Here is a 24,042-nt window from a genome sequence, read left to right as displayed (position 1 = left end):
ACGTCGCGTACGACTTCGAATGCCTGTTACATTGTATGTACAGTATTTCGTTACAACATCTTGTTCCTTTAAAAGCTCCCAAAATTTCAGAGTTTAAGAGGATGCCTCGATAGCTTAACTGGCTAAAGCACTCAATCGGACATTCAGGGTTCCAGGTTCATGTCTCGGTCAAGGCTAATGATTTTTACACTCTGAAATTGTTGCATTGAAAGTTAAACTGTTTATGGCTGTTGGAGTTTTTTCATTAATTCAATACCACTAGCTGTAAGAGCTCAATTCAATCAATATTTTATCAGAGTTGTACTATACAGGTGATTATGTTTGTTAAAAACAATGTGATATATATACTTTTAGTTTATCAATTGTGGAGCTGTAAATTCATACTGTTTTAGAAACATTGATACCTGCTGACGAACCTTATAAGGCTTGGGAAGCTGGTATAAAAAATAATTTGTTTCAAATAAAATTAATCCTGGAAAACCGTTTTTCAAACAATACCCATAAGAAACATGTGAAATGTTGTTGTTAATTTTAAAAATAAAATTGTGATATTTAGCATGGAGTAAAATAGAAGTTTAGTATTCATTTTTTATATTTGTTTTGTTATAATGCAATACATTTGAATTTGAAAAAAAATATATAAAAATTTAAATGTTTAACTTGATCTCTGTAATTTCAGTTTGTTTTTAAAAACACTAATAATGTTGCATGCTTATTCCCTGCAGCTGTGGACTTGGGGCAATGGTCCGTGTCTTGGAAGTGGCTCTGCTGATTCAACCTTTCTGACTCCGAGACCATTGGAGGAGGATGTGCAGGGCCCCTCAATTGGATGCCTGGTGGACATATGTGCCGGTGATTCCCACTGCCTTGCCCTCGGCCATGACGGAGAGGCATACGCTTGGGGGAACAATGCTGTTGGCCAGTGCGGTCAAGGTCATTTCTCCACACCCATAACGAGACCACGCCGAGTGGTTGGTATGGATGGTATGGCGGTTCACCAGATATCAGCAGGAACATCTCACAGTGTTGCTTGGACAGCAATGCCAACTGACCGGTTGAGTAGATTTATTTGTTCAGTTAATGGAATGAACACACATACGAGGCAGGGTGGCCATGCAGTGAAGAGAAATTGGGATAATATCAGGATTCGCTCAAAATTGTCTAAAATTGAGGAAAAAATAGAGAAAAGAGCTGAATAAAAAAAACTAATCTGAAGGGAAATATAAAGAACTCCCAAGATATTAACTGTTAATAACCCTTCTTTTCCAACTGCAACTTGGAGAAATATTTGCCCCAAATGGAAAATGGGCTCTGTATATTCACAAGCACATGATGCAATGAAAAGTTCTGCTGTCAACCTAATTCGGCTAATTTTGGCTATGCGTCATGGTCCCTCTGTAATATTTCAGGAGTCACAGGGTCAAATATTATGTATCCGTTTTGAGGAAAACTCTATCATGACAGATCCTCATGTATAATTAGCATTATTAGTGTCTATGCCATTAACAGTCGTGGAGAATTTGGTTTATGTAAATATAAAATGAATGTACCCACGGTCTTGAAGCAATGAAAACGGGATAGCCGAGACCATAAACTTGGTTTATATTCCATGATCCTTTAAAAAATATAAATTTGTAATGCTTATACTTCTGCTCTAAACATTGTTTTTTTTCTGTTATTTTTATATTTAAGAAATCTGATCATGCCAATGATATAAGTCCACTGTGTGTAATCTAGGATTTACCATGCTGTGTATCAGATTGTCATGCAAGAACTTTAGATCCATGTATGGTTTCCACAGGCAAGTGGTGACATGGCATCGACCCTTCTGCATGGATCTTCAAGAGAAAACATTTTCTTACTTGCGTCAGTTTCTTGAAAAATACTGTGATTTTGACGATGAAGACAAATATCCTTTACCCTTCAATTCATCCAGGTAAAATAGTACTTCTTTGAGAACATTGTATGTGTTGAACCGTAGTAATAGGCTATGCACAACTCACTTTTGAATTCTTCTCTAAGTAACTTATTTTCATTTCTCTCAGTGAGCACCACAAGTTTGTTTCACTATGCCTGAAGTTGTTGTGTACACATTTATCTCTGGCTTCAAGTGGTGGCTTGACAACATCTGTTTTGGGAAATCAGGCTGGGCCTCTGCGACACCTTCTTTTCAAGTAAGTATTTGGTTTTCTAAAGATTTCAAACTGAAGTAAATTCTAATTTATGTCTCCTGATGTTCCCAACCTCAGTACACTTTCGTAAACATTGTTGAGACAGTTCATTATGGCACATGGCCCTTCAATTAATGTGGCTAAGCTATGGTTTAGTTGTAAATAAATCTGTTATTGGTTTTTCCTTCTTTTCTTCCTTTACCGAAGGAGTAAAATGTTGTCATAACTCAATTCCAAGCTGTACATTCTTCATGTATGCCAACACTTATACCCTGATTTACAATGTGATGCTTTCCTTTTGGTCACCTAATACAGTAGTGAAAACAAATAAGGTTATTGAAATCCCTAGGGTACATTTGGCTAAAAAGTTTCATAAGAAAATATTGAGCTATTTCCATTCATTGAAAAACTTGTCCTAGTCATCCTACCAGTAAATGTTGACGAAGCACCTACAGCCATTATCCAAATAATGAAAGCCATATGTAACTCACCATATTTGATGGCATATCATATAAGATGCACTCTCATTTCTTTAGGTCATGAAGGCACACACAAGAAAAAAAAGCTTTAACAGTCCATGCAAAAGCTCTATACCTCACCGAATCAGGTATTTGGCAATTTTTGGGTAATTTTCTTAAAACAAATAATTCCACTCAGTAAGAAGAGCACATTCTATTTAGTAGTAGTTTTCAGGGGAGGTGACTGACAGCTGAAGTCAAAAGTGCAATTAGGGATGGACAGGAAAGGATCGGCATTGAGTCTAGGTTTAACAAAAGTGCCGAGGGGTCCGCAGTTAAATGTCCCATCCGACGGATGGGGTACTTAATCACAGTGCTCTCCACAAAGCATCTCAAGTAGGGATCGGGATACCTCTGAAAAATATCTGCTGCCTCCAGGATTCGAATTTGGGCCATCTGGATGGGAGACAGCATGTTAGGTACCCCACCATCCTGATCACCCATGCTATTTGGTTATGATCAGTTGAATAAAAATACAATCAAGTTTGTTTATATAGGTCTTGTGTGCACCTTTTGGCATAGCAGAATGAACCAACACAACATTCATGCCACATGATAGCGATGAGCATAAATAGCAACACAAAAATCTTCTACAACATTCCTCAGTTGAATAATAAATATTATGTATAAGTAAATATAATAGTGGAAAAATAATGGGGTCAAAGTTGGTAGTACTGACCAACTGGGGTAAAAATAATGTTCAGAATTGAATGTTAGCCCACAGAGTTTGTGCCTCCACATATAAGGTGCGGGTGATTATTTTAACCATATTTTGGAAAAAATTATCGTCTTATATTCTGCCAAATGATATAATTCCAAATTCAAAGCCGTATAAAATTCTTATTGTGTGAGTGGAGGGCAGGAAGTTCCTATTATCATGACTCTTGGAGTTTCGAAGAAAGTTCTAGAGCCCATCAAAGTATATATCTTTAATTTTATGATGGACCTCCAGTGGCATGCAATAGAGTTCAATCTGGGACACCAAGTGTCTGGCCTTATAGGCTACCACTCCACCAGTTATGCAATAAGCAGAGAATTATTAAAGTATAAAATAGTGATGATAATGTTTATTAGCTCCTAAAAGGCATGTTTGAGACATGTATGGAATGTGTCACATTGATTGGAAATATTGCAGGCAAACACAATATAGTATTGCAATTAGAGTTTGAGTGCAAATGTAAAGTCATAAATAAAAAAAATAAACAAGTCAGTAGTAGAGTGTATAAGAACAAAATTATTATCTACGGAGAGAGACATGAATTCTTCGACATTAATGTTTGCTTGGGAACTGATAAAGTTTAGGCTTAAATGGCAAAAAAGTTCTATTTCCCTTAATTTTCTGGGTAATGATTTGAGGAATTTTACCCCAGCCTAACAAAAATCCATGACAAACGTAGCTCAGTTGTGGGCAGGTATCCTTAAGTCATAACAATCTCTTGTGGTGTGTACACTGGAGTATTATAGCTTTGTCATGAGGGCACCAAGGCACTATAACCTAAATGATTGCAGTTGTGGTAGATGGTCTTTATTTTAACACAACCATGACAAATAAATTGCTCCACCAATATCAGTTGGCCATTATATTGTATCAACTCGTCAAAACTTTGCGGAAAAATGAAAAACGAAAGACCAACTTAAACAAAGGTGAAGAGGGCACCGACTTAAGATTAAATTATCAGTGATTTTTATTCAGTGGAAATTTCATTATTGAAAGATCTATTTAGATGTCTTCTGAGATGCTAAATGTGGTATGTTGGAACTTGTCTTAATTTACCATTGGTTCATGATTGAATTAATGCTAAAAAATTAATTTTTTTCTGAATTCACACAGACTAGTTGACATGAACACTCCTTTGTCTGTTCAAATGGTTGTAAAGGAGACATTGTCCATTGGTGCACCAATGCTCCTTCCACCTCTTCGAGAAAGAATGGAACTTCTTCATACACTGTTACCACAAGGACCTGACCTTTCCAAAGGGCAGGTAAGTTTACATAATTTTATGTGATTTGAATAGTGAAAATTTGTGGGCAATGGGTAAAATTTTTGCTCATGAAAGAAAGGTTTGCAAAATGTATAAAGACAGCCATCAGTGCAAAGATGACACTGTAATCATTGAAAAATAAGATTAACTTAAAAAGTTGCTATGGGAACTCCTATGGATGCACTGAAGTGCTCCCATTTCACAGAAAGGTTGTAAAATGTAACTTCATTACAATGATTGTACTGCTTAAAAAAAATGTGGAAAATATTCTCCTGTAATTAATGCTAATGTAATGTCTAATTAATTTATTCAAGAATTTTACTCCTACTGAAGGAAAAATTAATTTATCATATTTTGTTTGCCTTAAATCCATAAAATATTTTCTTCAGAGATTAAATTTTATTTGGCGTTAAACAGAGATTAAAACAGTAATAGAAAGAAAAAATTTAGGGTGCCAGGGTATGGTATGTTGATTTGAGTTTTAAGGTAGGTTTGAAGCAGATTGGGGTGGATAAAGTTAAGGAAAATATTACCAAATGCGACTGTGGGTTGAAGATATATGCATTTAATGCAAATATATGTTAGGTACCTAAATCAGCCTTCACAATAAAGGATAGCAAGTGGAGAAACGGGATGCATATGATGGGACCATAACCATAAATACAGTAATCAACCTGAAGGTCAGTTTGGAAGTTAATGGTAAAGCTCACCCAGTAGTAAGCCTGACGGCATGTGAAATTCATGCATCAGGGTAGGGGGGCCAGTTCCTTTCCCTGTGCCGGTTATGGTTTCCCAGGAAGATCTGGTACCCAAAAAATCACATAGCTTGGGTGGAGCTGCAGGTACCACGAAAGGCTTGCCTGTGAGTCTAACCCAGGATGGGTTCGATTCCCAGGCAAGGAAAAAGGGAAGTGAGTAGAATGCTGATTGAATTAGTTCCGCTGATGATGAGGTTACAGTTAGCCAGCCAGCTAAAGGATTGTGGTAATTATTGGTAGTGTTGCAGGATCATTATGATATAATGATAAATTGTGAATAAAGAAAAAATATAATTCCTGAGAACTAAGGTTGAAATTAACATAAAGACATTCTCACTTAATTGATGGTGTGTATACCCTCTGCAGATCATGTTGTCAGTATGGTAGTCACAATGAGTGTTTGCCATTATTGAACAGAGTAATGGTCTCTGGGTATTCCTACATGTAGAAGGTTGATCAACAAATAAGACACATTCCATCATTTTGATTTAATCCTCTCTCAAGGGAATGGTCAGGTATATCTGCAAACAGTTGGGCTTCAGGTTGATTTCCTGTCATTATTTTGCCATTTTCTGCATTTTTTTAGTGATTGCAAAAAAATTACACAGTTGTGTGATGATACATTTCCATATTTAACTGATACATCATTGAATGGCTGAATTATCTGGAAACGGATTTAAAATGCATATGATCCCAATGCTGCTTATTGAATTCAAATTTTGTTTGATAGTAATTATTGTAAAAAGAAGAAATTGATTGAAATGTCTCCGCTATATCATGTGAGGCAAAGAAATGTAGGAGTGTTCAGTTTGTGTCCATCCATAACCAACCATCATAAATGGTAGACCACCAAATAATAATAGTTTCTTATTCTCAGTCCTAATGAGTTTTATGTGAATTCATTTCACTTCTATCCATGAGTTTTATGTGAATTCATTTCACTTCTATCCATGAGTTTTATGTGAATTCAGATGCCAATTCTTCTATAAAATTACCATAGTGTATTCTAAGTTAGTGCTCTGAATCTTACATACCTTTTTTTGTCAATTTGCTCACTAAGTTTATGTAATACAGGAAGCATCACCCATGTACATAATAATGTGAAGGTTAGTTTCTGATGAATCCAGGGACTAAGCAGTTCTACAAGTCCCACCTTACACCACGCTAAATACCTTGACATTACAATAACCTTGGGGGATGGTGGAAGAGCATAGGTAGCGTGTCTGCTTGTGGAACAGAAGGTCGCTAATTCGATTCCTGTGACTAGAGAAAATTTTTTGGCCTAGAAAAGTTTGTTAATGGTATTTCGGAACGAGGCACTGAGAAAAATAGACTTCTACACTAGGAAAGCTACCCTGAAACCCATAGTGAAAGGCAGCAGTTTCACCATTAGGCACTGGTGGTGCAGACCGAGTGGGTCAGCCCCTTATCAGCTGCCACAGCTGGGGACGAGAGTGAAGTTCATGGTATCAGCTGCAGTGCTACAAAGTGGAAGGCAACGGGAAACTGCCAAATTATTCTCCCTAGAATATGCAGCCTTGCCTTGCATTCAAAGGTAGTAGAATAGAAAGAAATGGGTTGCAGTAAACCAATCCTTGGATTAAAATACTGATGATGATGGCAATGAACTAATTTTTAAACATTGGTCATGGTAATCCAGGGGAAGAGCGTTGGACTACAGGCTGGAGGGCCCAGGTTTGATTCCCAGGCAAGCATTTCTAGGCACCCTCAGCTTCATATAAGCTTTGTCATTTTACGGGTGCCAGATCTTCATGAGAAACCATAGCTGGCACAGGGAAAGGAACTGGCCCCCCTTCCCTGATATATGAATTTCACATGCTGTCAGGCTTAGTACTTGGTGAACTCTAACATCATCCCAAACTGACCTTTGGGTCGATTACTATGTTTATGGTTTTTCACATACTTTTTACCTGCCTCCATTCTGTCCAACATGCCTAATCTTTTCCTACATCTGCCTCACCTTACAATCTCCATTATCTCAGTCTTCAACATTCAATTGTTACTCAATATGCCTATAATTACTCAAATCATGGCCATTGTTATGTATTCTAATACATCCTCTGGAGTAACAGAGAGCAAGTAAAACATCGGATAATTAAAGCAACATCAGATAAGAGGAAGTTCACAGTATTTATGTATTTTTGATTTTGATTTGATGTTTAAATAACCTCTTTTATGCCTTTGATATATTCAAAACTATGCTGCACTTTGGTAGAGACGTTTATTGAGACAATTGGAATGGTATAGCAATATAGTTAATGATAGCTGAATTAGGCTTCTTAATCTACCATACATATCTTCATGTATAGTGTGATAAGTCTACTGAAGGCCTTAATTCTAATCAAACAACCATGTTTTATAATTCCAGAAAATGCTTTTGGGAATAATTTTGACAAGTCTTGAGGACCATAGCCATGTGTCTTCGCTCTTAGGATATAGTATTCCTTCAAACTTGGAAGGAAGACTGGATACTCAAGATCTACATCTTCCTGAAGTATTAATGAAAATCCTTCTGCAAAATTTGAGTGTTCACACGGTAATGTTTATGTTTTGGAAATTGAAAGAAAGAATGTATTTACTTGTAGCAAAATGTATTCTTCCTCAAGGATAGACCTGATGTTACTGATGAATGCTGACCATATTACAGGAAGAATGCTTGAATGAGGTGGAGAAAAACTTGGACAAGGGAGAAGCAGAACTTAACTCTTCTGGTGCTCCTATCTCCCATCTTCATGACCTCTTGTCATCCCTCCAGACTCATTTACTGGCCCATTGCACAGTTAATGTGGAGGATCTTAGCAGAGTGAGAATTTTTTCATAATTTTTGCATTTAAAAGGTCCTACTTGTCATTTGTTGTATTATGCCTGGTAATCGTTGACATGGTATGTTTACTCTGTAATTGTGACCTTCAAATTTGCAGTGCCTACTTATGCAGATTAAGTTGATAAACACCCTGCCTTTAAGATGCAATTTTTTTACATAGCATTTATTTCCAGACTTAAGGAATCCCGCATCTTTCTGAGCAAAGACATGAATCAGTATCTATTTTTCTTCATTTATTTTTGCCAACAATTATTGTATTTGGAAAGAATACAAATATGTTACTCATATATAATGTTATAATCATTCTTTGAAAACCCGTGTAAGGTTTCTCTATTGTTTTCTTCATTGCAAGTAATTTTTTTTTTAAATAGCCAGATGATATAATGTACTAAATAGAGTTTATTAGTTCACGCTCTCGTTAAGTATTTTATGTTATTTTTACTCTTGAAAAAGTAGTTGTACAATTTTCAATGGCTACTTCTTGATTATTTAGGGTTTTTAAATATGCTGAGTTTGCAAGATATTTAGAAACTGGATATCTGTCTACAGGAAATGTGGGAATTCTGACATATCTGGAAGAAACTTGGAATTTGTAGGGATTTGCTAGCAAACCAGGAATTTTGAAAATGCTTTTTTGTTTTGATTTTTTCCTCAAGTGAAAATTAATTGTATGAAGAACTGAAAATGGTAGAGAGTGAAGAGCTCTATAAGCCAATCCAATCCTTGGGATGAAAACCATAGACAGTGATGAAGAAATTTCAATGCTTCTCAAAGTATGTCCCTTAAACACGGTAACTAATTCAAAGAACCTGAAAAATGCTGCAGCAATAGCCTTACCTGCTGTTTTGCTCTCACCTGCGAGAATGGAAAAGGGTGAAAATCTGACGAGTCCTCTTTCACTGTGAGTTTGTTAGTACTTAATAGGAGCAAGATGTTCTAATGAATTACCGCACATGCAATGGCACAAAGTTATCATGATAACAAATGTTGATAATATTTAAATTAAGAGGAAGCATTTTACCACTACCTAAACTTGGTGTATAGAAATACAAATATTTTAAAGAATGAAATAAAAATTGGAAGAAATGCAAAATCCTTTTGGCCCTGTTAAGGCAATCAGCTGTAGGCTTGACAGTGTGTGCTATATAAACAAGAAAAAACATAATGCCAAATGTTACAAGGCATGTAATTACATGATGTGTTAGTAGTATTATTCAATCTATTACTCCCACCCATCTAAAAACCACATTGGTTTTTTTTGTTATTTATTTCATGTGATAAGGCAGTTCATCAAAAAGGGGAAGTGCAATTGCCTAGAATTTTCTTTCGCTCTAATTTGTGTAGAATTTATTAAATTTGCAATAACTCTTATATTAGCAATGATAAGTAGCCAATGGTTTTAAAGTTAGTTGGCTGGACAGATGTTGGCTTACTGCAGGATAGAAAACAAAAATCATTTATTCAAGGATGAACCTATTTTTATTCCCCTTCTACTATTATCTTGCTCAGCTTTTTTCTGTTCTTAAGAGTGTTCTTCTTTTAAATATTAAAAAAAATAAAATAAAGAGGTGTTATTTATACTTGACCCGGTTAATCCATCAACTTCAGTTTCTACATGCTTTCAACAGGGAGTCAGAAAAATCTGTAGAATATTGCATTGTCTGTAGCCATAACTACATCTTTTTAGTGCTGAACTTATTAGTATCACAGTAGTAAGAATATATGATTGTATACCATTATAAACAATCGGGGATAGTATAAATGTATTGTATTTTTACAGTGCAGAACCTGCTGCATACTAATACTTATTAAGAGCAATCAACTGAAGAGTATTTATTTTTTGTTTCTAACTGCACCATAAGTGATAAATTGGAGTATTAGTACAAGTAAATCACTGATGCTGAATTGCAGTGCTGATATTATGGATATATTGATTTCAATATGGTTCTAAACAAATTGTTTACCAATAATTATGTAACCCATATTCAGAATGAAGTAAAATTTATACAGCATTAAAAAAATATATTTGGGTTGCAGGAACAAGACATGAAGTAGTTCAGTTTAAGTGAGAACAAAAGGTAGTATTCGAAGGAAAGTTATGATAGTTGTTTACATAAGTAACAATTTGAGGAAAAGATTAATGGAATACACAACTTGGAAATGACAGAAAATTCTTTGCACATTGGTGTTTTAGGAAATAGTGGCTGTTTATAATGTAGACTTTTTCAATAATGGTCGAATTTTTGGTTCAATGATTGCCTTAAATTTTCAAAATTGTTTCCATTTTGTAAATTTACCCTTAAAATATCTGAAAAAAATATACAGGCACTTTCTTTTGGGCAAGGTGTTTTTAGATGAAAGTTTCAAATACATGAGTAAATATGGTTTCCTCTTTTTCCATTATCCATTATTGTAGTCGCTTGATTTTGGACTCAAGGCTTTTGAAAATGATTATTACAGTATTCATGAGACCAAGTTTAAAAAAAAACATTGCTGAGTTTTAACTATTTTGTGCATGATTTCTCATTGAGAGATTCATTTTTTGAAGTTGTGATTTTTTATTTTTGCAGATCTCATCAAGTATTAGGCTTTTAGAAAATCATCTTGGGCTATTGCTACCACTAGCATCAAAAACATTCAGGCATGCCACCAGTATTTTGAAAAACTTTCCTGTGGCTCTCAACCAATTACATGGTTTGTTATTTTACTAGAGAAAACTCCTTATTGTTGTGCAAGTGTTATTTTATTCTGATGAAATATGAATGGCTCTCATTGTAATATTATATTTCTAATGATCCTCCTCGTGCGGACCTCACTTTTGAATTCAGGGTGTACTCATAAATTTTCCTCATGTCCACTAAAACAAAACATTATCTAGAACTAAAGGCCCTTGGATTAATTTTTTTACACTTGGTAGTTATTGTTTAATTTGGTTTTGACCAACATCTGCTTGAAGAACAAACTACAGAATTTCCACAGTTCAGTTAAAATCAAATGAGTAAGTGATATGGAATATTAGTAGAAAAGGAGCCCTTACTTCCATTATCCCAGCTAATAGGGATAAATAAAGCTCAGTGATCAGTGTATTGTCTAGTTTTTGAATGTTTCATTTCAACTTTTATATAGCTTCTTTTGTTCTATTTTATAAAATCAATCAATCAATGAATAAAGTTCTACCACTAGCTAATTTTTGGATTGTGGTGGAAAATCTAAGTGGTAGAATAAAATAATAAATGTATTACATATTTGTTTGGAAAAAAGGGACAGCATTTTTGACATCCAGGTTTTCACCCAGAAATGAGTGATATGCAATCATTTGCTAGCAGTCCATTATTGATCATATAATCTGGAAGGACTGGATAAGCATTTTTGTTAATGTTCTCTCATTATTATTATTATTAGGTAATCTACCGGTTAAGGTAGGTTTTTGGATGGACACAGCTCCTAAATAAATATTTTGTGACTCCTAACAAAACACAAAATCTAGTATCCTACTCTAAATCAGGTCCCTCTTCATCTCTGAGTACTTTCTTCCTCCCTCCATCCCATCCAACATCCCTATCCTGTTCCTTCCCTTTTCTCGTTTGCCTAACATTCTCCTCTCAATTACAGTCTTCAACATCCCACTGCCGGCCAATACCCCTTTCATCCACTTTTCCTGCCTCCATAGGATTTCTCCCAACAAACCCCTCTCTTCGCCCACCATACCAAGTTCTTCCTCATTTGTTTTCTTCTTGGTCCATTTCACCTTCTCCATTCTTCCCCACACCCACATTTCAAAAGCTTCCAGTCTACGTCTATCCTCCTGCTTCAATGACAACGTTTCTGCGCCATACATAGACACGCTCCATATCAAATTTTTTATGAGTCTTTTCTTAATATCCTTACTCAACATCCATATTATGAAATAAATGCCTTCCAAATTTTTTCTTCTCCAAAGAAAGTTCATAACATTGTCACTAGTTAGGCTTAGCACAAGTGAATCAAGTGATTTTTTTCTCGAGACTGGAAATGATTTTAGCCATAATTCTGCCAAATCTTAAATTGTATTATTTTAGTTGAATTTATTGATTTTGTAAGCCCAAGTAGTCAATCCTTTGAATGGAGTGAATTATTACTATCAATCACTGTCAGCCTGAAAAAATGCCTTTTACTTTGAGATTGAAAGCTGAAATAAAACCCACTTATTTTATAGTAAAATAAAATGAACGTATCATAACAATAAGGGCCATTCCAATTTTGTTGTGATGGTTTTTGAATGTTATATTTTTTTTAGAATTATATGGATCATGGAAGATATAAGCCCAGCTAAGCCCTTCACTGAAATCATGTGCTCTAGCTCCTAGATATTCAAATGAAAATTATGGAGTTGGATTTTTGCAAAGTTGGCAGAATTTTAAATACTGAATTGTATATTATTGACATATTTTTGTGTTTTTCTGCTACATGCTTAAAACCTACTTACCCGTTCCATAAAAACTTAGAGTAATAATTACATTTTATTGATTATTTTCTTATTTTATCTTTAAAAAACACATTTAAACTGGAATGGCCTCAACTTTTATGCATATTTTCTATTAATGTTTCTGAAAGAATTCATTTATTCACTTAGAATGAATTGAATGCACTAAAATTCTTTTTAAATATATCACTTCTGTCGTGGGGTAAGAGCTGTACCCTGTAACTGACTCTTGTTTGTTAATAATAATTAAAACAGAAGCTAATAGCTGTCAGGAGACCAGATTGAATATTAAGAATGCTGAGTGTTAAAATTATCCAATTCAACCTCTTATTAGTGTCAGTAAAACCTTCAATGCTATTTTTAAAAAAATGTAAATGGAATAGCAATTGTAAAAAATCATTAATACACTTAATATCGTTAATATTTCAGGTGTGTTGTATCAGTCTCCTGCTGGCTCTATGCTCTCCAAAATTGTCCATTCGCTCCTTTTGCTTCCCATTTCCTGTGTCCTACCACTCCTTTTCCATCTCCTATCCACCCTCATCCCACTCGATAAGCTCAATCGAATTATATCATGTGGCAACATCAGTGAACCTGATCAGCTGGAGAATTCTTCAGGTATTAGTACTGTTCCTTATCTCTATTTTTCATTCCAACATGCAATATTTTTTGGACTGTCATTATAACCCAAGAGTTGTGTTGGGTCACATTTGGCTAAATATTTTATTTAGGTTTTAATGCTGTATCAACTTTGGATTTGACAATCAAATTCTAGAAGCTTAAAATTAATTTTTATGGTCAGTTTTGTGTTAAAGTGAAATGATGAGCATAGATGTCTGCATTTTTAATGTCTTATCATGTGAATGTAGCAATTAAAATCCATATATTTTAGATAAAATCATTCAGCATTTGGATAAGTTTCTTAACACTTTTGAAATGAAATAATTATTTTAAATTTCGAATCCAATCGTTTAATCTTGGTATAAAAACAGCCTGACCACTATATATCCCAAGGTGTTCAAAACCCAATTGAATTCTGAACATATAGCCTCAAATCAGAGATAATTCCTAGCCATAGATTTTTTTGTTTTAAGATTTTGTTTAAGTGTTATTTAGTCACTGAACAGGAGCACAATTTATTCAAATGTGTATTATTGTAAATGGCTCATTAAATTTCTCTGGGTAATTGCCACTCTGTTGGTTCTGCTGACAATAGCCTTCTTGAGGCAATGGGGTTCAATGATGATATCTTCACTCCAATTTTGACAATTTTAATTCCCAGACCATGGGAAATGTTAATTTTTAGTAGCCTCAGTTGTAGTTTTATTTGTGTAATGGGTATACATTAACTGTTTGAGCACTATTATAATAAATACAGTGAAGCCTCATTATGTCAAATTTCAAAGGATAAGGAAGAGTGCACGTAGAAATATTCAGATTCAAAGTGAAAGCTATTTTTCATTTAGGTCTCCGTCTCAAATCATAAAGATGTCCCTGTGGTGCACCTTAAAAAAAATAACCTTTCTTGTAACCTGTGATATATGTGGATCTATGTGCAACCAAATACAAATAAAGGTTTTCCCGTGGAAATGCGAAGTCTTTGATTCTTTCTTTTTGCATTACAAATGGGTTTCCACATGGTATCAGCCCCAACCATTTCTCAAATCAAATAAAAATGTCATTGCAGAAGCCAACACTCCAACTCCAAGTGAACTCATAGACTTAACTGAGCTTTCATGGTTGTGGCTAGTGGATTTGGAAAGGGCATGCAGTCTGCTGGTTGGAAGATGTCTTGGCGGAATGCTTATTGGTTCCCCTATGATGGGGAGTGAAACTCAGACTTGTAATTGGCTCAACTCCCGACTGCTATCACATGGTCTTGAAAAAGGAGCCATGAGTATTGGTTAGTATCTTCAGCTAATTTATTAGCTTTTAATTAATGGTAGTCTACTGTTAAAGGTATGTTTAGTGTGAATGCTTAGAGTAACCATTGCTACAATACTAAGCCATCACCAAGCATGGTAACACTCTAACGTAAACCATTCTTAAACTTCTCATACTCTCTGCATCCCTACCTTTTGTCCAACATATTAATTTTTTTCTTCCCTCTAAACTTGCAAACTCAACATTCTCCTCTAAATGTCTACAACTTTTCATTTAAACTAATATGCCCTTCATCTACTTTTCCTGCCCTCCGTGGATTTCTCGTAACCATCTGCTGTAGTACCTTACCCAGCATTTTTTCATATTTTTCTTTCTCCCTCCCTTCCTTGTGACTAACATGTTTAATATTTTCCTCCTGTAATTGATTACTCTACATTCTCCCCTCTCAATTTTTCATTGACACTCAATATGACCTTTATCCACTTTTCCTGAGTTCTGTGAATTCCTCATTATCTTCTGTCCTGTCTCACCAGGCACCTTTTCATGTTTTCCTTTCCTTCCATTTCACTCTATCTATCCTCCTTTGCACCCACATCTCAATATCCTATCTATCAATACTCATCCTTTTGCCTGAGTGAGAAAGTTTGTTTATCATTTTTATCAGTTCTAAAAACATTCTTTGGTTGTTTCAGCTCTTCAAATTAGATCTCTGATTAATAAATGTGTAGACAAATGTACTGAGTAGGGTATAAATGTTTAATTTAGTTTTTTTTATATCATATGAAGGACTTGGGTGTATTATGTCATGCAATTCAATGGGTGGATATGGGTAGAATTGCATCAATAGTGTAAAGAACTGATGGCATGGCGGATAAATTTGAAATATTTGTCAGTTTTGGAGCTATTTTTAGGAGAAAAAATGGAAAATGGCAACAAAATTGGTCGAAAATATCAATTCTATCAATAAGTATGTATAAGAGGCAGTCAAATGAGAACCAAGCACCCGCCATAATACATAGTCGGTGCAAAAGGTGGCGACGCTGTTGTTACATATCAATGCTGCTGTCGCTGTGGTAGGAGGAGAGCATAGTGGCAACTCACAGGTGCATGCAGTTGTTGGGTTATCCTGTTGGTGCGCGGACTGGTCTAGAGTGTTCCGTTAGGCTATCATTAGACTGCCCCTCAAAGTTGTGTGTTAGGCATGTGTAATACATTACTCCAATCAGTAGGTATTATCAAGACCATATATGGTTCAATATTCATTGGTGGTGGATGTGTTAACGTCAAGCTAATCATATAAGTTCAAAATCATTTGTAGTAATTTGAAGAGGCTGCATTGTTATTTTTGAATATTTATTTCACTTCAGCAACTAATAAATGGTGTTGGATATTGCTATCAGGAGAATAGGCTAAAGAGAGTTGTTTTTAAGGTAATTTCAAATGCAATTATGTTTAATGAAATTAAGAATACAAAGTAACTTTCCACTGTCTTTTATTAGCGTACAACCGGTTTCAACGCTCAAGCGTCAAAGGTACCTGATGGTGACGCTTGAGCGTTGAAACCGGTTGTACGCTAATAAAGGACAGTGGAAAGTTACTTTGTATTCTTAATTTCATTAAAATGAATTTCCTCAAGGTTGAGCCAGAAACAATTGAAGCAATTATGTTTCTTCATTTTTTAGGCTTTAGATGTAATTACTTAAAGAAATTAAAGGGTGACCTTTCAGTTGTAAAATCTGGAAAATTTTTATAATTATTTTATCATTAAAAATATTTGAGGAAAAATTGTGAAAGGGCCAAATTTTTTAGAAAAGCCATAAATATGATATGAGGACGAGGAATTCGCACCAAGGATGATATTCCTTTCAGTTTTGGTAACAGTTTAATGTTTGGTGTAAGCCATATAATGTTCAATCCCTGACAAACACTAAAACTTTAGTAAGGTTGACTTGAGTGGTATCATTGGGATGCGGAGCAATTAGGGTTGATTCATTAGGATTACCTAATCATATATTATACCTTTTGGGGAAAGTTTGAGAAAAAAACAGCATATTTGCCAGGAATAGCAATTTGGAAAATGAATAGCCATCTTGTTCAATTGATCTGGAGTTCCAGCACTTGAGATTCGTCCTCTGCTACAGCATTACTCTTCTTAAGCATTTAGAGTGATCGTCAAGTGGTATGGCTTAAGAACTGAATGTAAGTGATGCCAGGTGGTGTTCACTTGAAGGCTGAGTTCTGATAGATGAAGAGCACATTGACAAGAGAATCAGGATGGCAACGGAGTGCTTTACCTGTGTTAAAAAATAGTAAGAGCACACTCTTTCAAAACCTCATTGAGGCCATTTTAAATTTAGGCCAGCCAAAATGTAGAAATGAACGTAAAAAAATTGTGAACTTCTTGAGATGAAAGAAAATTTATCATAAAAGCTTGATATACATTTACATGAGGAAATTAAATGCTTTGAAAATATGAGAATGTTTCTTGCTGTTTTCTTCAGGTATGTTGCAAAAATTGTAAAAAAGTGTAGCTATTAAACATCAACAACAGAAGTGTAATGGCAGCATTTAATATTTAAGAATTAATAAATCTGTCATTAATAGTGTTTTAAAACATCATTTTTAATTTATTTTATTGCTTTAAAGTTTTAAAGGTATGTGATTAGGATGAATAAGATAAAACTAGTGTAATATTCGCTATAATATAAAGAATATAAAGTCAAAATAGGATTCAATCTAATTATTTATATCATAAAAAAGATAGATATTCTGAATTTGATGGAAAGAAAGGATTCAGGTGTAAGGTTTGATGAGAAAATAGTTTAATAATTTGGGTTTGATCAAATTGTAGTTGAACTCATACCCTAATGTTACCAGTACATTTATGGCATTGAATACGTTATAAATAATGTGATGAACAGTTGTTATTGTTGTCTTGGATAAATGATAATAATTGAGCATAACTTAATGGCTATTAATGAAGAATTATGTTTAGTCATTAAGTTTAATGGGCCCCCTTCTGCACTTGTAAATAATCTTTAGCATCATAGTCTCTTTTTTTTGTAATATCATTTGACATTGTCTGCTGGTGTTTTTTTTCAGGTAATTTAGTTAATGAGTTGACAGTTGCCTTGTGCACCTGTTCCAGCGAGTATCGCTCAATTAAGAGTACATTTACAAGAGCATTCCTTACTCCTGAGATGGTGAGCATGCTAGATATGGCCTTGACATCCAATAGTCAGCATTTGGTCTATGAGACCATGATGGAAACGGCTCAGGCAGAAGACTGGGACACATGTGAAGTGATGGATGAACCACTGCTTGAGAAAATATCAAGACTCATTCTGGTTACATTACTGAAACACACAGGACTTTTAGAACCTGTTATGGCCAAGCAGATGTAAGTTCATTTGTTTCATTTAGGATTTTTCTAATATAAAATATTAAATTTATGGTATTTAATTTTTTGAACGTTAGACTTTGATAGATTGGGACTATATGACTTAATTGCCGCCGATGTGAATGGATCCCATGTGGCAATGATGATTAAAACAAAAAAATTGTAAAGGGTAGCACATTCCACGAGTACAATATCTAAATAGATTGTAATAATATGAGAGTTGTCCAGAAAGTAACCTCCATTATGCTATAAAAAATACACTGAAATAGATACAGAACATTTATTAATTTCATCTCAAAACTACATATCTCTACTATTTTTATGCATATTCACCAAACATTTAAACGTTAGTCATATCTCAGAACTGGTTTATGAATTCCTTCCACATAAAATTCTGCCACCTGAGATCACAGCAAGCAATGATGGCATATTGAAATTCCTCATCAAGACAAGCACAGGAAGTTTCTACACAAGGTGTTTCTACACAACAGAGTCATAGAAATCCATGGAAAACTTTCCAAAGATTTCAAATATCGTAAAATGCTGGTTTTCACGAACTTTTTCATCAAAATTACTGGTATAGTTCATTGTTTACCACAGACACAGGCGGCCTTTTTTGTCATCATCTTGGACATTTCTGTTCACTCTTAAACAAATGACAACACTGATTCATAATTCTGTCACTCATCAGATTTGGTCATTTTCCGATGAATGTCAGTAGCTTTGAAGTTTTTTTATCAGTAAAAACCTAATCACTGAAGGAACTTCTCATTTAGTGAGAATTTCAGACTTTTCAGACTACCTCTCATGCTCCCTGTGGATATAGGCCACATAAAGAAGACTCAAATGGTTTCAATTCATACTGTAATGTGGGGAGTTATACATTTTCATGATTATGAACATGTTTTTAAGAATGGGTTAGTCTATAATGCCCAAATTATTCCTCTATTCTTTGTGGTAAAAGTTGGCTAGCAACCTCAGAGGAAAGAGGATGTACTGTGCCTTTTGCTTTGCTATGAGAACAAGCTTATGTGCTGATATGCATTTGATAAAAAATGTTATCGCTTCGATTTATTTCCAGAAATCTGAACAAACCTGAACTTTTGGAGGTTTTTCAAAAGGTTTTTGTCTTAAGGAGAGAGGTTCTTGCCACCAAGTCTCAGACTCTTAGAGAATTAAATCCATCCCTTCGGCATTCCTTATCTGATGATGCATTCAAAGGGAAGAGGCAAAGAGGAGCTGAACGAGTGGAGACAGAGAGGGGAGGAAATGCTGGAATGGTTGAAGCCCCAAGAGAAGAAAGTCATGATGATTCCAGAATTGAAGATACAGGTAATTAATTAGTTGGCCTGAGGGGAGGATGTGGTTGAATAATATTAATAATAATCTTTATTATCCAAGGGCGTTCAATTATCACTGGAGGTATTGAATTTGTCCATATTGTTATTATTTCTACTTAGTGGATAATCAGTTTGGGGTCCAGAAGGAGAGGTATATGTGATGCTATAGCAGTTATGAGGTCACAATAGAAAGGAACTTAATGAGGATGTATTTGTTCAGTTACTTTATTACATGAATTTAATCGACTGAGTAAATTGGATATACTTACTGAATGTATAGCATGAGGTAGAAGTAGATTGGAGGGATAGATCATCTATCCACAGCCTTATGTGTCTCAGACTGCTTAGATGCAAGTGGCAGATGGAGAGTTAGAAGGGGTAGTTACAGGGAAGAGGAGTGAAAGAGAGTTCTCAATTATCATCCATTCTTTCCAATGTGTGTGCAGAGGAAATGGTTGACCATTTCACTGCGGCTAACTCTCCGGAAACCTTCTCCTAACTTGTGTAAAAAAGGAAGCTATGCTTGTATCTATCTCTGTAATCTTTATTATTATTATTAAGTAATCTACTGGTTTAGGTAGGTTTTGCATGGGCACATCTATCAAGTAAATATTTTGTTTCTCCTAATAAAACCAACATCCTATTGTACAACAAACCCCTCTTCATCTCTGTGTACTTCCCCATAGCAGTTTCAGGCTTAACTTTCTGGAATTCCTTCATGATGAGGGTAGAAAAAGAAACTTTTCACATCCACATAAAAATTTAATACTTCACATGACCATGGTTTCGACGCTGCAGATCATTAGTTAGACAGACAGATTTGAGGTGGTCAACAAAACAATGTACCTCTCCTAATCCCCCCTCCTAAATTTCCTAAAAGACTCCAAAAATCCTTCCGCACCAACCCCACCCCTACCAAGGCAGTGATGTCCATTGACCTTCCCTTAATGAGGGTCAAACCATTGTGGACAAGCACCCCCCCTTCCTTAAATGAAGAACACAATGTCTTTTATTTCTGCTGTTCTCTCAAAGATCAGTGGAAGGATACATTGTGTTCTTCATTTAATTAGGATGAACTTCCACAAAGTTGAGCCAGAAACCATCAAATACCTACCCCTCCTCCCCTAGCCCACTAATAGGTTGCTGTAGAAGTACTCAACTTCTTAACCCCTATCCATTGCTCCCCCTACCTTCCTCCCTCTTGGAGCCTGGCTATACTACCTTGATCAAAAATTTCCCGGAATTTATTCAGAAAATTAAAAATACAAGTTTATTCATCTAAATCTATATTGTCCCCTTCAAAGTAATCCCCATCGACTGCAACACACTTATGCCAGCGCTTGATCCAATCCTCGAAACATTTTTTATATTCGGTTTTCGGTATGTCCATCAGTGCTTCCTGCGATTTTTCCATTACTTCCTCTCGGCTGCTAAAACGCGTTCCCCGTAATGGTTTTTTAACTCGATTGAACAGAAAGAAGTCACAGGGAGCCAAATCAGGTGAATTCGGTGGCTGTTGGATGGTATTTGTTGCATTTTTCGTCAAAAAATTACGAATAATGATAGCACTGTGCGACGGTGCGTTATCATGGTGCAAAATCCACGAGTTTTCTGCCCACATTTCTGGTCTCTTTCGGCAAATTGCTTCACGCAAACGTCTCATAACGCCCAAATAATACTCTTTGTTTACTGTCTGGCCTTCTGGCAAAAATTCATGATGCACTACACCGTTGTAATCCATGAAAACCGTCAGCATTGCCTTCTTTTTTGACTGAAAACGACGTGGTTTTTTTGGTCTCGGCTCATTTGGTGAACGCCATTCACTTGCCTGATGTCTGGATTGCGTGTCGTACTCATAAACCCACGTCTCGTCTCCAGTAATGATCCTTTTGATGAATGTGGGATCGGATTCAGCCTCGCAAATCATGTCTTTTGCGACGTCAACACGGTCTCTTTTTTGCATGAAATTGAGGTCTTTTGGCACCAACTTTGCTGCTACATGACGGAAACCCAAATCATTAACCACAATGTCTTGGGCGGATCCATAGGCAATGTTCAAGTCCTCCGCTATTTCTCTGATGGTTAATTTGCGGTTATTGACCAACATTTGTTTTACTTTATCAATTTTTTCACCGACTTTCGATGTCGATGGTCTGCCACTGCGTTCATCATCTTCGATTGACTCACGACCACTTCTGAACCGCTCGTGCCACTGGTAAACGACCGTTTTTTTTAGAGAATCGTTGCCGAAACACTTTTCCAACATTTCCAACGTCCGTGCGCCACTAAATCCGTTTTTTACGCAAAATTTAATACAAGTTCGTTGTTGCAAATTTAAATCCATTTCTGAAATTGTAAAAAATCGCCAACACACACAGAGATAGATGTACTCTTGGCTACGTAACTTTTGCAAATGTCAAGTTATGACACTAAGATTTAAAGGGAATATCAACAACAGATGTACCAATTTAACAAAAAAAACAGAACTCAAATCGGAACGATGGGAGCGCCACACGGTGGTTATTCCGGGAACTTTTTGATCAAGGTAGTATGTATAAGTTGAAAGATTTTTCATGTATGTCACCTGATGATGATGTGCAGCATTGATACAATGGTCGCTTGAAGTATTAAATCTTTATGTTGAAGGGCAAAGTTTCTTTTTTTACCCCAAATACTTTGACCACTGTGGTCCAAAACACTTCTGAGATACGTAAACTGTTCCATCTGCTCTAGTTTTTGCCCTCCTATTTTAATGTTTAGCTTAGCCTTTTTCTTTTGGGAAAGTGGCTTAACCTTTGTTTTATTTATATTGATTCTCATCCCATATCTATCGTACTGAATTTCCAATTCACTCAGTAATGCTTGCAACCCCTTGGCTGACTGACAAACTAAAGCTTGGTCATCTGCAAACCTAACTGATTTTACGAATTCCCCGCCGACTTTCATTCTTATCTCCAGTTCTTCCCTTGCCTCTTTAATCATTTCATCCACATATACGTTGAACAGCACCGGTGATAATGGAAAACCTTGCCTTACAGCTCTTCTTAACACTGCCCATCCAGATTTTCCATCCCCCCACCAGCAACTTTTATTAATCCCAAAAATGTACAGTTTTTGAGAAAGAGGAAAACTATGTCGACATTAAAATAGGTATAGGGTTGCGTTAGGTGACGATGCTTTCACAAGGAGGATAGAATTGACGAAAGGGATGTTGAATAAGAATGTTAAAAAATATGTCAAAACTTTGGTATGGAGAATGGTTTTGTGCAGGATGTAAACATGGTCGTTGAAGCAAGATGAGAGGAGTAGATTGGAGACTTTTAAAATGTGGGTTTGGAGAACGATATAAAAGGTTAAATGGGCAATTAGGAAAACAAATAAAGTGTTAGGTATGAAGATGGGGGAGAGAGGGTTGCTGGGAGAAATTCAAAGTAGGCGGGAAAGGTATGTCTGATGAAATGAAAATGATATGTGTGCTGAATTGAAGAACTGTTTATTTAATTTCATATATTATGTTGTGTCTTGGTAGGTAAGTCTAAGGGAGGTAGCCGTATTCAGTCTGTGTCCATCCAAAACCTACCTTAAGTAGGCTACCACTAAGCATTTGTCATACATTTATAAAAAACCATAAAAATATTTCAAGTACTAATAATGTACCTGATTGATCACACCAGCGATCACAGTTATCACATTAAGATGCTGTTGTAGTTAGGTTGTTCTTTAATCATATTTGGAAAAATGTATTGGCAGGTTTCTAGTACAAAATAACATCATTCACTCTTTTGCTATACCAATACAAATAAATGTACATGTATGTATGACCTATATAAAATAGTCAGAATAATGCAAAATAATTGAATTAATGTAAAGAATAACATGTAATATTAGTTACTTATGGTTGTAGTCACAGATTTTTAAAAAATAATTAAGTTACTTATAGGAGTCAGTATTTTATAATAATAATGATAATAATTCAGCTTTATTCGGGCAAGATTGAAACAGTGGCAGTTGCTTCTTCCATCTAACCCATCGTCAAATGCATTCAATGAAAATAAAAGTATATTTCGTTGCTAAGTAATAAAAAAAGGTCTAGATAATTACAATCAATTTACAATGAATATGCATAAATTCAAAGAGTGTAGAAATATACACAAAACACTGGGAAAAACTTAAGGAATAGGGCTTTTATCCTTGAAGAAAAAACCCACTGCAGGAAAAACACTAACACATGAAGGGCAGTGAGGAAAACATAACATAGATAATGCTAATGTTATAATTTACTAAATTTAAAAATAAGCCATTGGTAAAGAATTTAAGAGCATCATGGCTCTGACTATTGCGCTTGAGTTTTTCGTAATTTGTTTGAAAAATTATTTCCTTAGTACACTGATTGCTGTCTTTTTAACTTCAAGTGTATATATGCCTATTTCCTATTTTGGCTATTTTGTTAATTTTTTTCATTCCACAGACCTGGATGAAACACAGAGTGAGCCAGAGGGAATGGTGGTTGATCACTCAGAAGATACTTTTGACGCACTTTGTAAAACTGTGATTCAAAGATCACTTTTTCTCTTGGTTGGAGTACAGGGGCCCAAATCTCCATTAGAATGTGAAGTCTCAGGTGATGATGAGGGTGAAAAGACATTAGGGAAATCAGATTTCTTTGGGTAAGTGTAAAGCTG

At 35.4% G+C, this 24,042-nt stretch overlaps 1 protein-coding gene across 1 annotated transcript in view; it reads left to right on the top strand.

Annotated features, from left to right (window-relative positions):
- The window catches only part of LOC139695406 (probable E3 ubiquitin-protein ligase HERC1), a 132,131-nt gene that overhangs the window by 18,994 nt on the left and 89,095 nt on the right, over positions 1 to 24,042 (top strand). Inside the window, exons 11-22 of the mRNA XM_071594142.1 lie at positions 726 to 1,054; positions 1,802 to 1,936; positions 2,046 to 2,174; positions 4,521 to 4,671; positions 7,819 to 7,986; positions 8,098 to 8,253; positions 10,845 to 10,968; positions 13,166 to 13,354; positions 14,424 to 14,639; positions 17,723 to 18,020; positions 19,102 to 19,352; positions 23,829 to 24,027. Coding sequence (XP_071450243.1) covers positions 726 to 1,054; positions 1,802 to 1,936; positions 2,046 to 2,174; positions 4,521 to 4,671; positions 7,819 to 7,986; positions 8,098 to 8,253; positions 10,845 to 10,968; positions 13,166 to 13,354; positions 14,424 to 14,639; positions 17,723 to 18,020; positions 19,102 to 19,352; positions 23,829 to 24,027 — 2,345 coding nt within the window. The remainder of the gene's footprint in view (positions 1 to 725; positions 1,055 to 1,801; positions 1,937 to 2,045; positions 2,175 to 4,520; positions 4,672 to 7,818; positions 7,987 to 8,097; positions 8,254 to 10,844; positions 10,969 to 13,165; positions 13,355 to 14,423; positions 14,640 to 17,722; positions 18,021 to 19,101; positions 19,353 to 23,828; positions 24,028 to 24,042) is intronic.

The sequence above is a fragment of the Hetaerina americana genome, unplaced genomic scaffold, assembly GCF_022747635.1.
Source record: "Hetaerina americana unplaced genomic scaffold, ioHetAmer1.1.p SCAF_6, whole genome shotgun sequence".
NCBI lineage: Eukaryota > Metazoa > Arthropoda > Insecta > Odonata > Calopterygidae > Hetaerina > Hetaerina americana.
The sequence above is the reverse complement of the archived record's forward strand: the minus strand, read 5'-3'. Positions and strand labels throughout refer to the sequence as shown.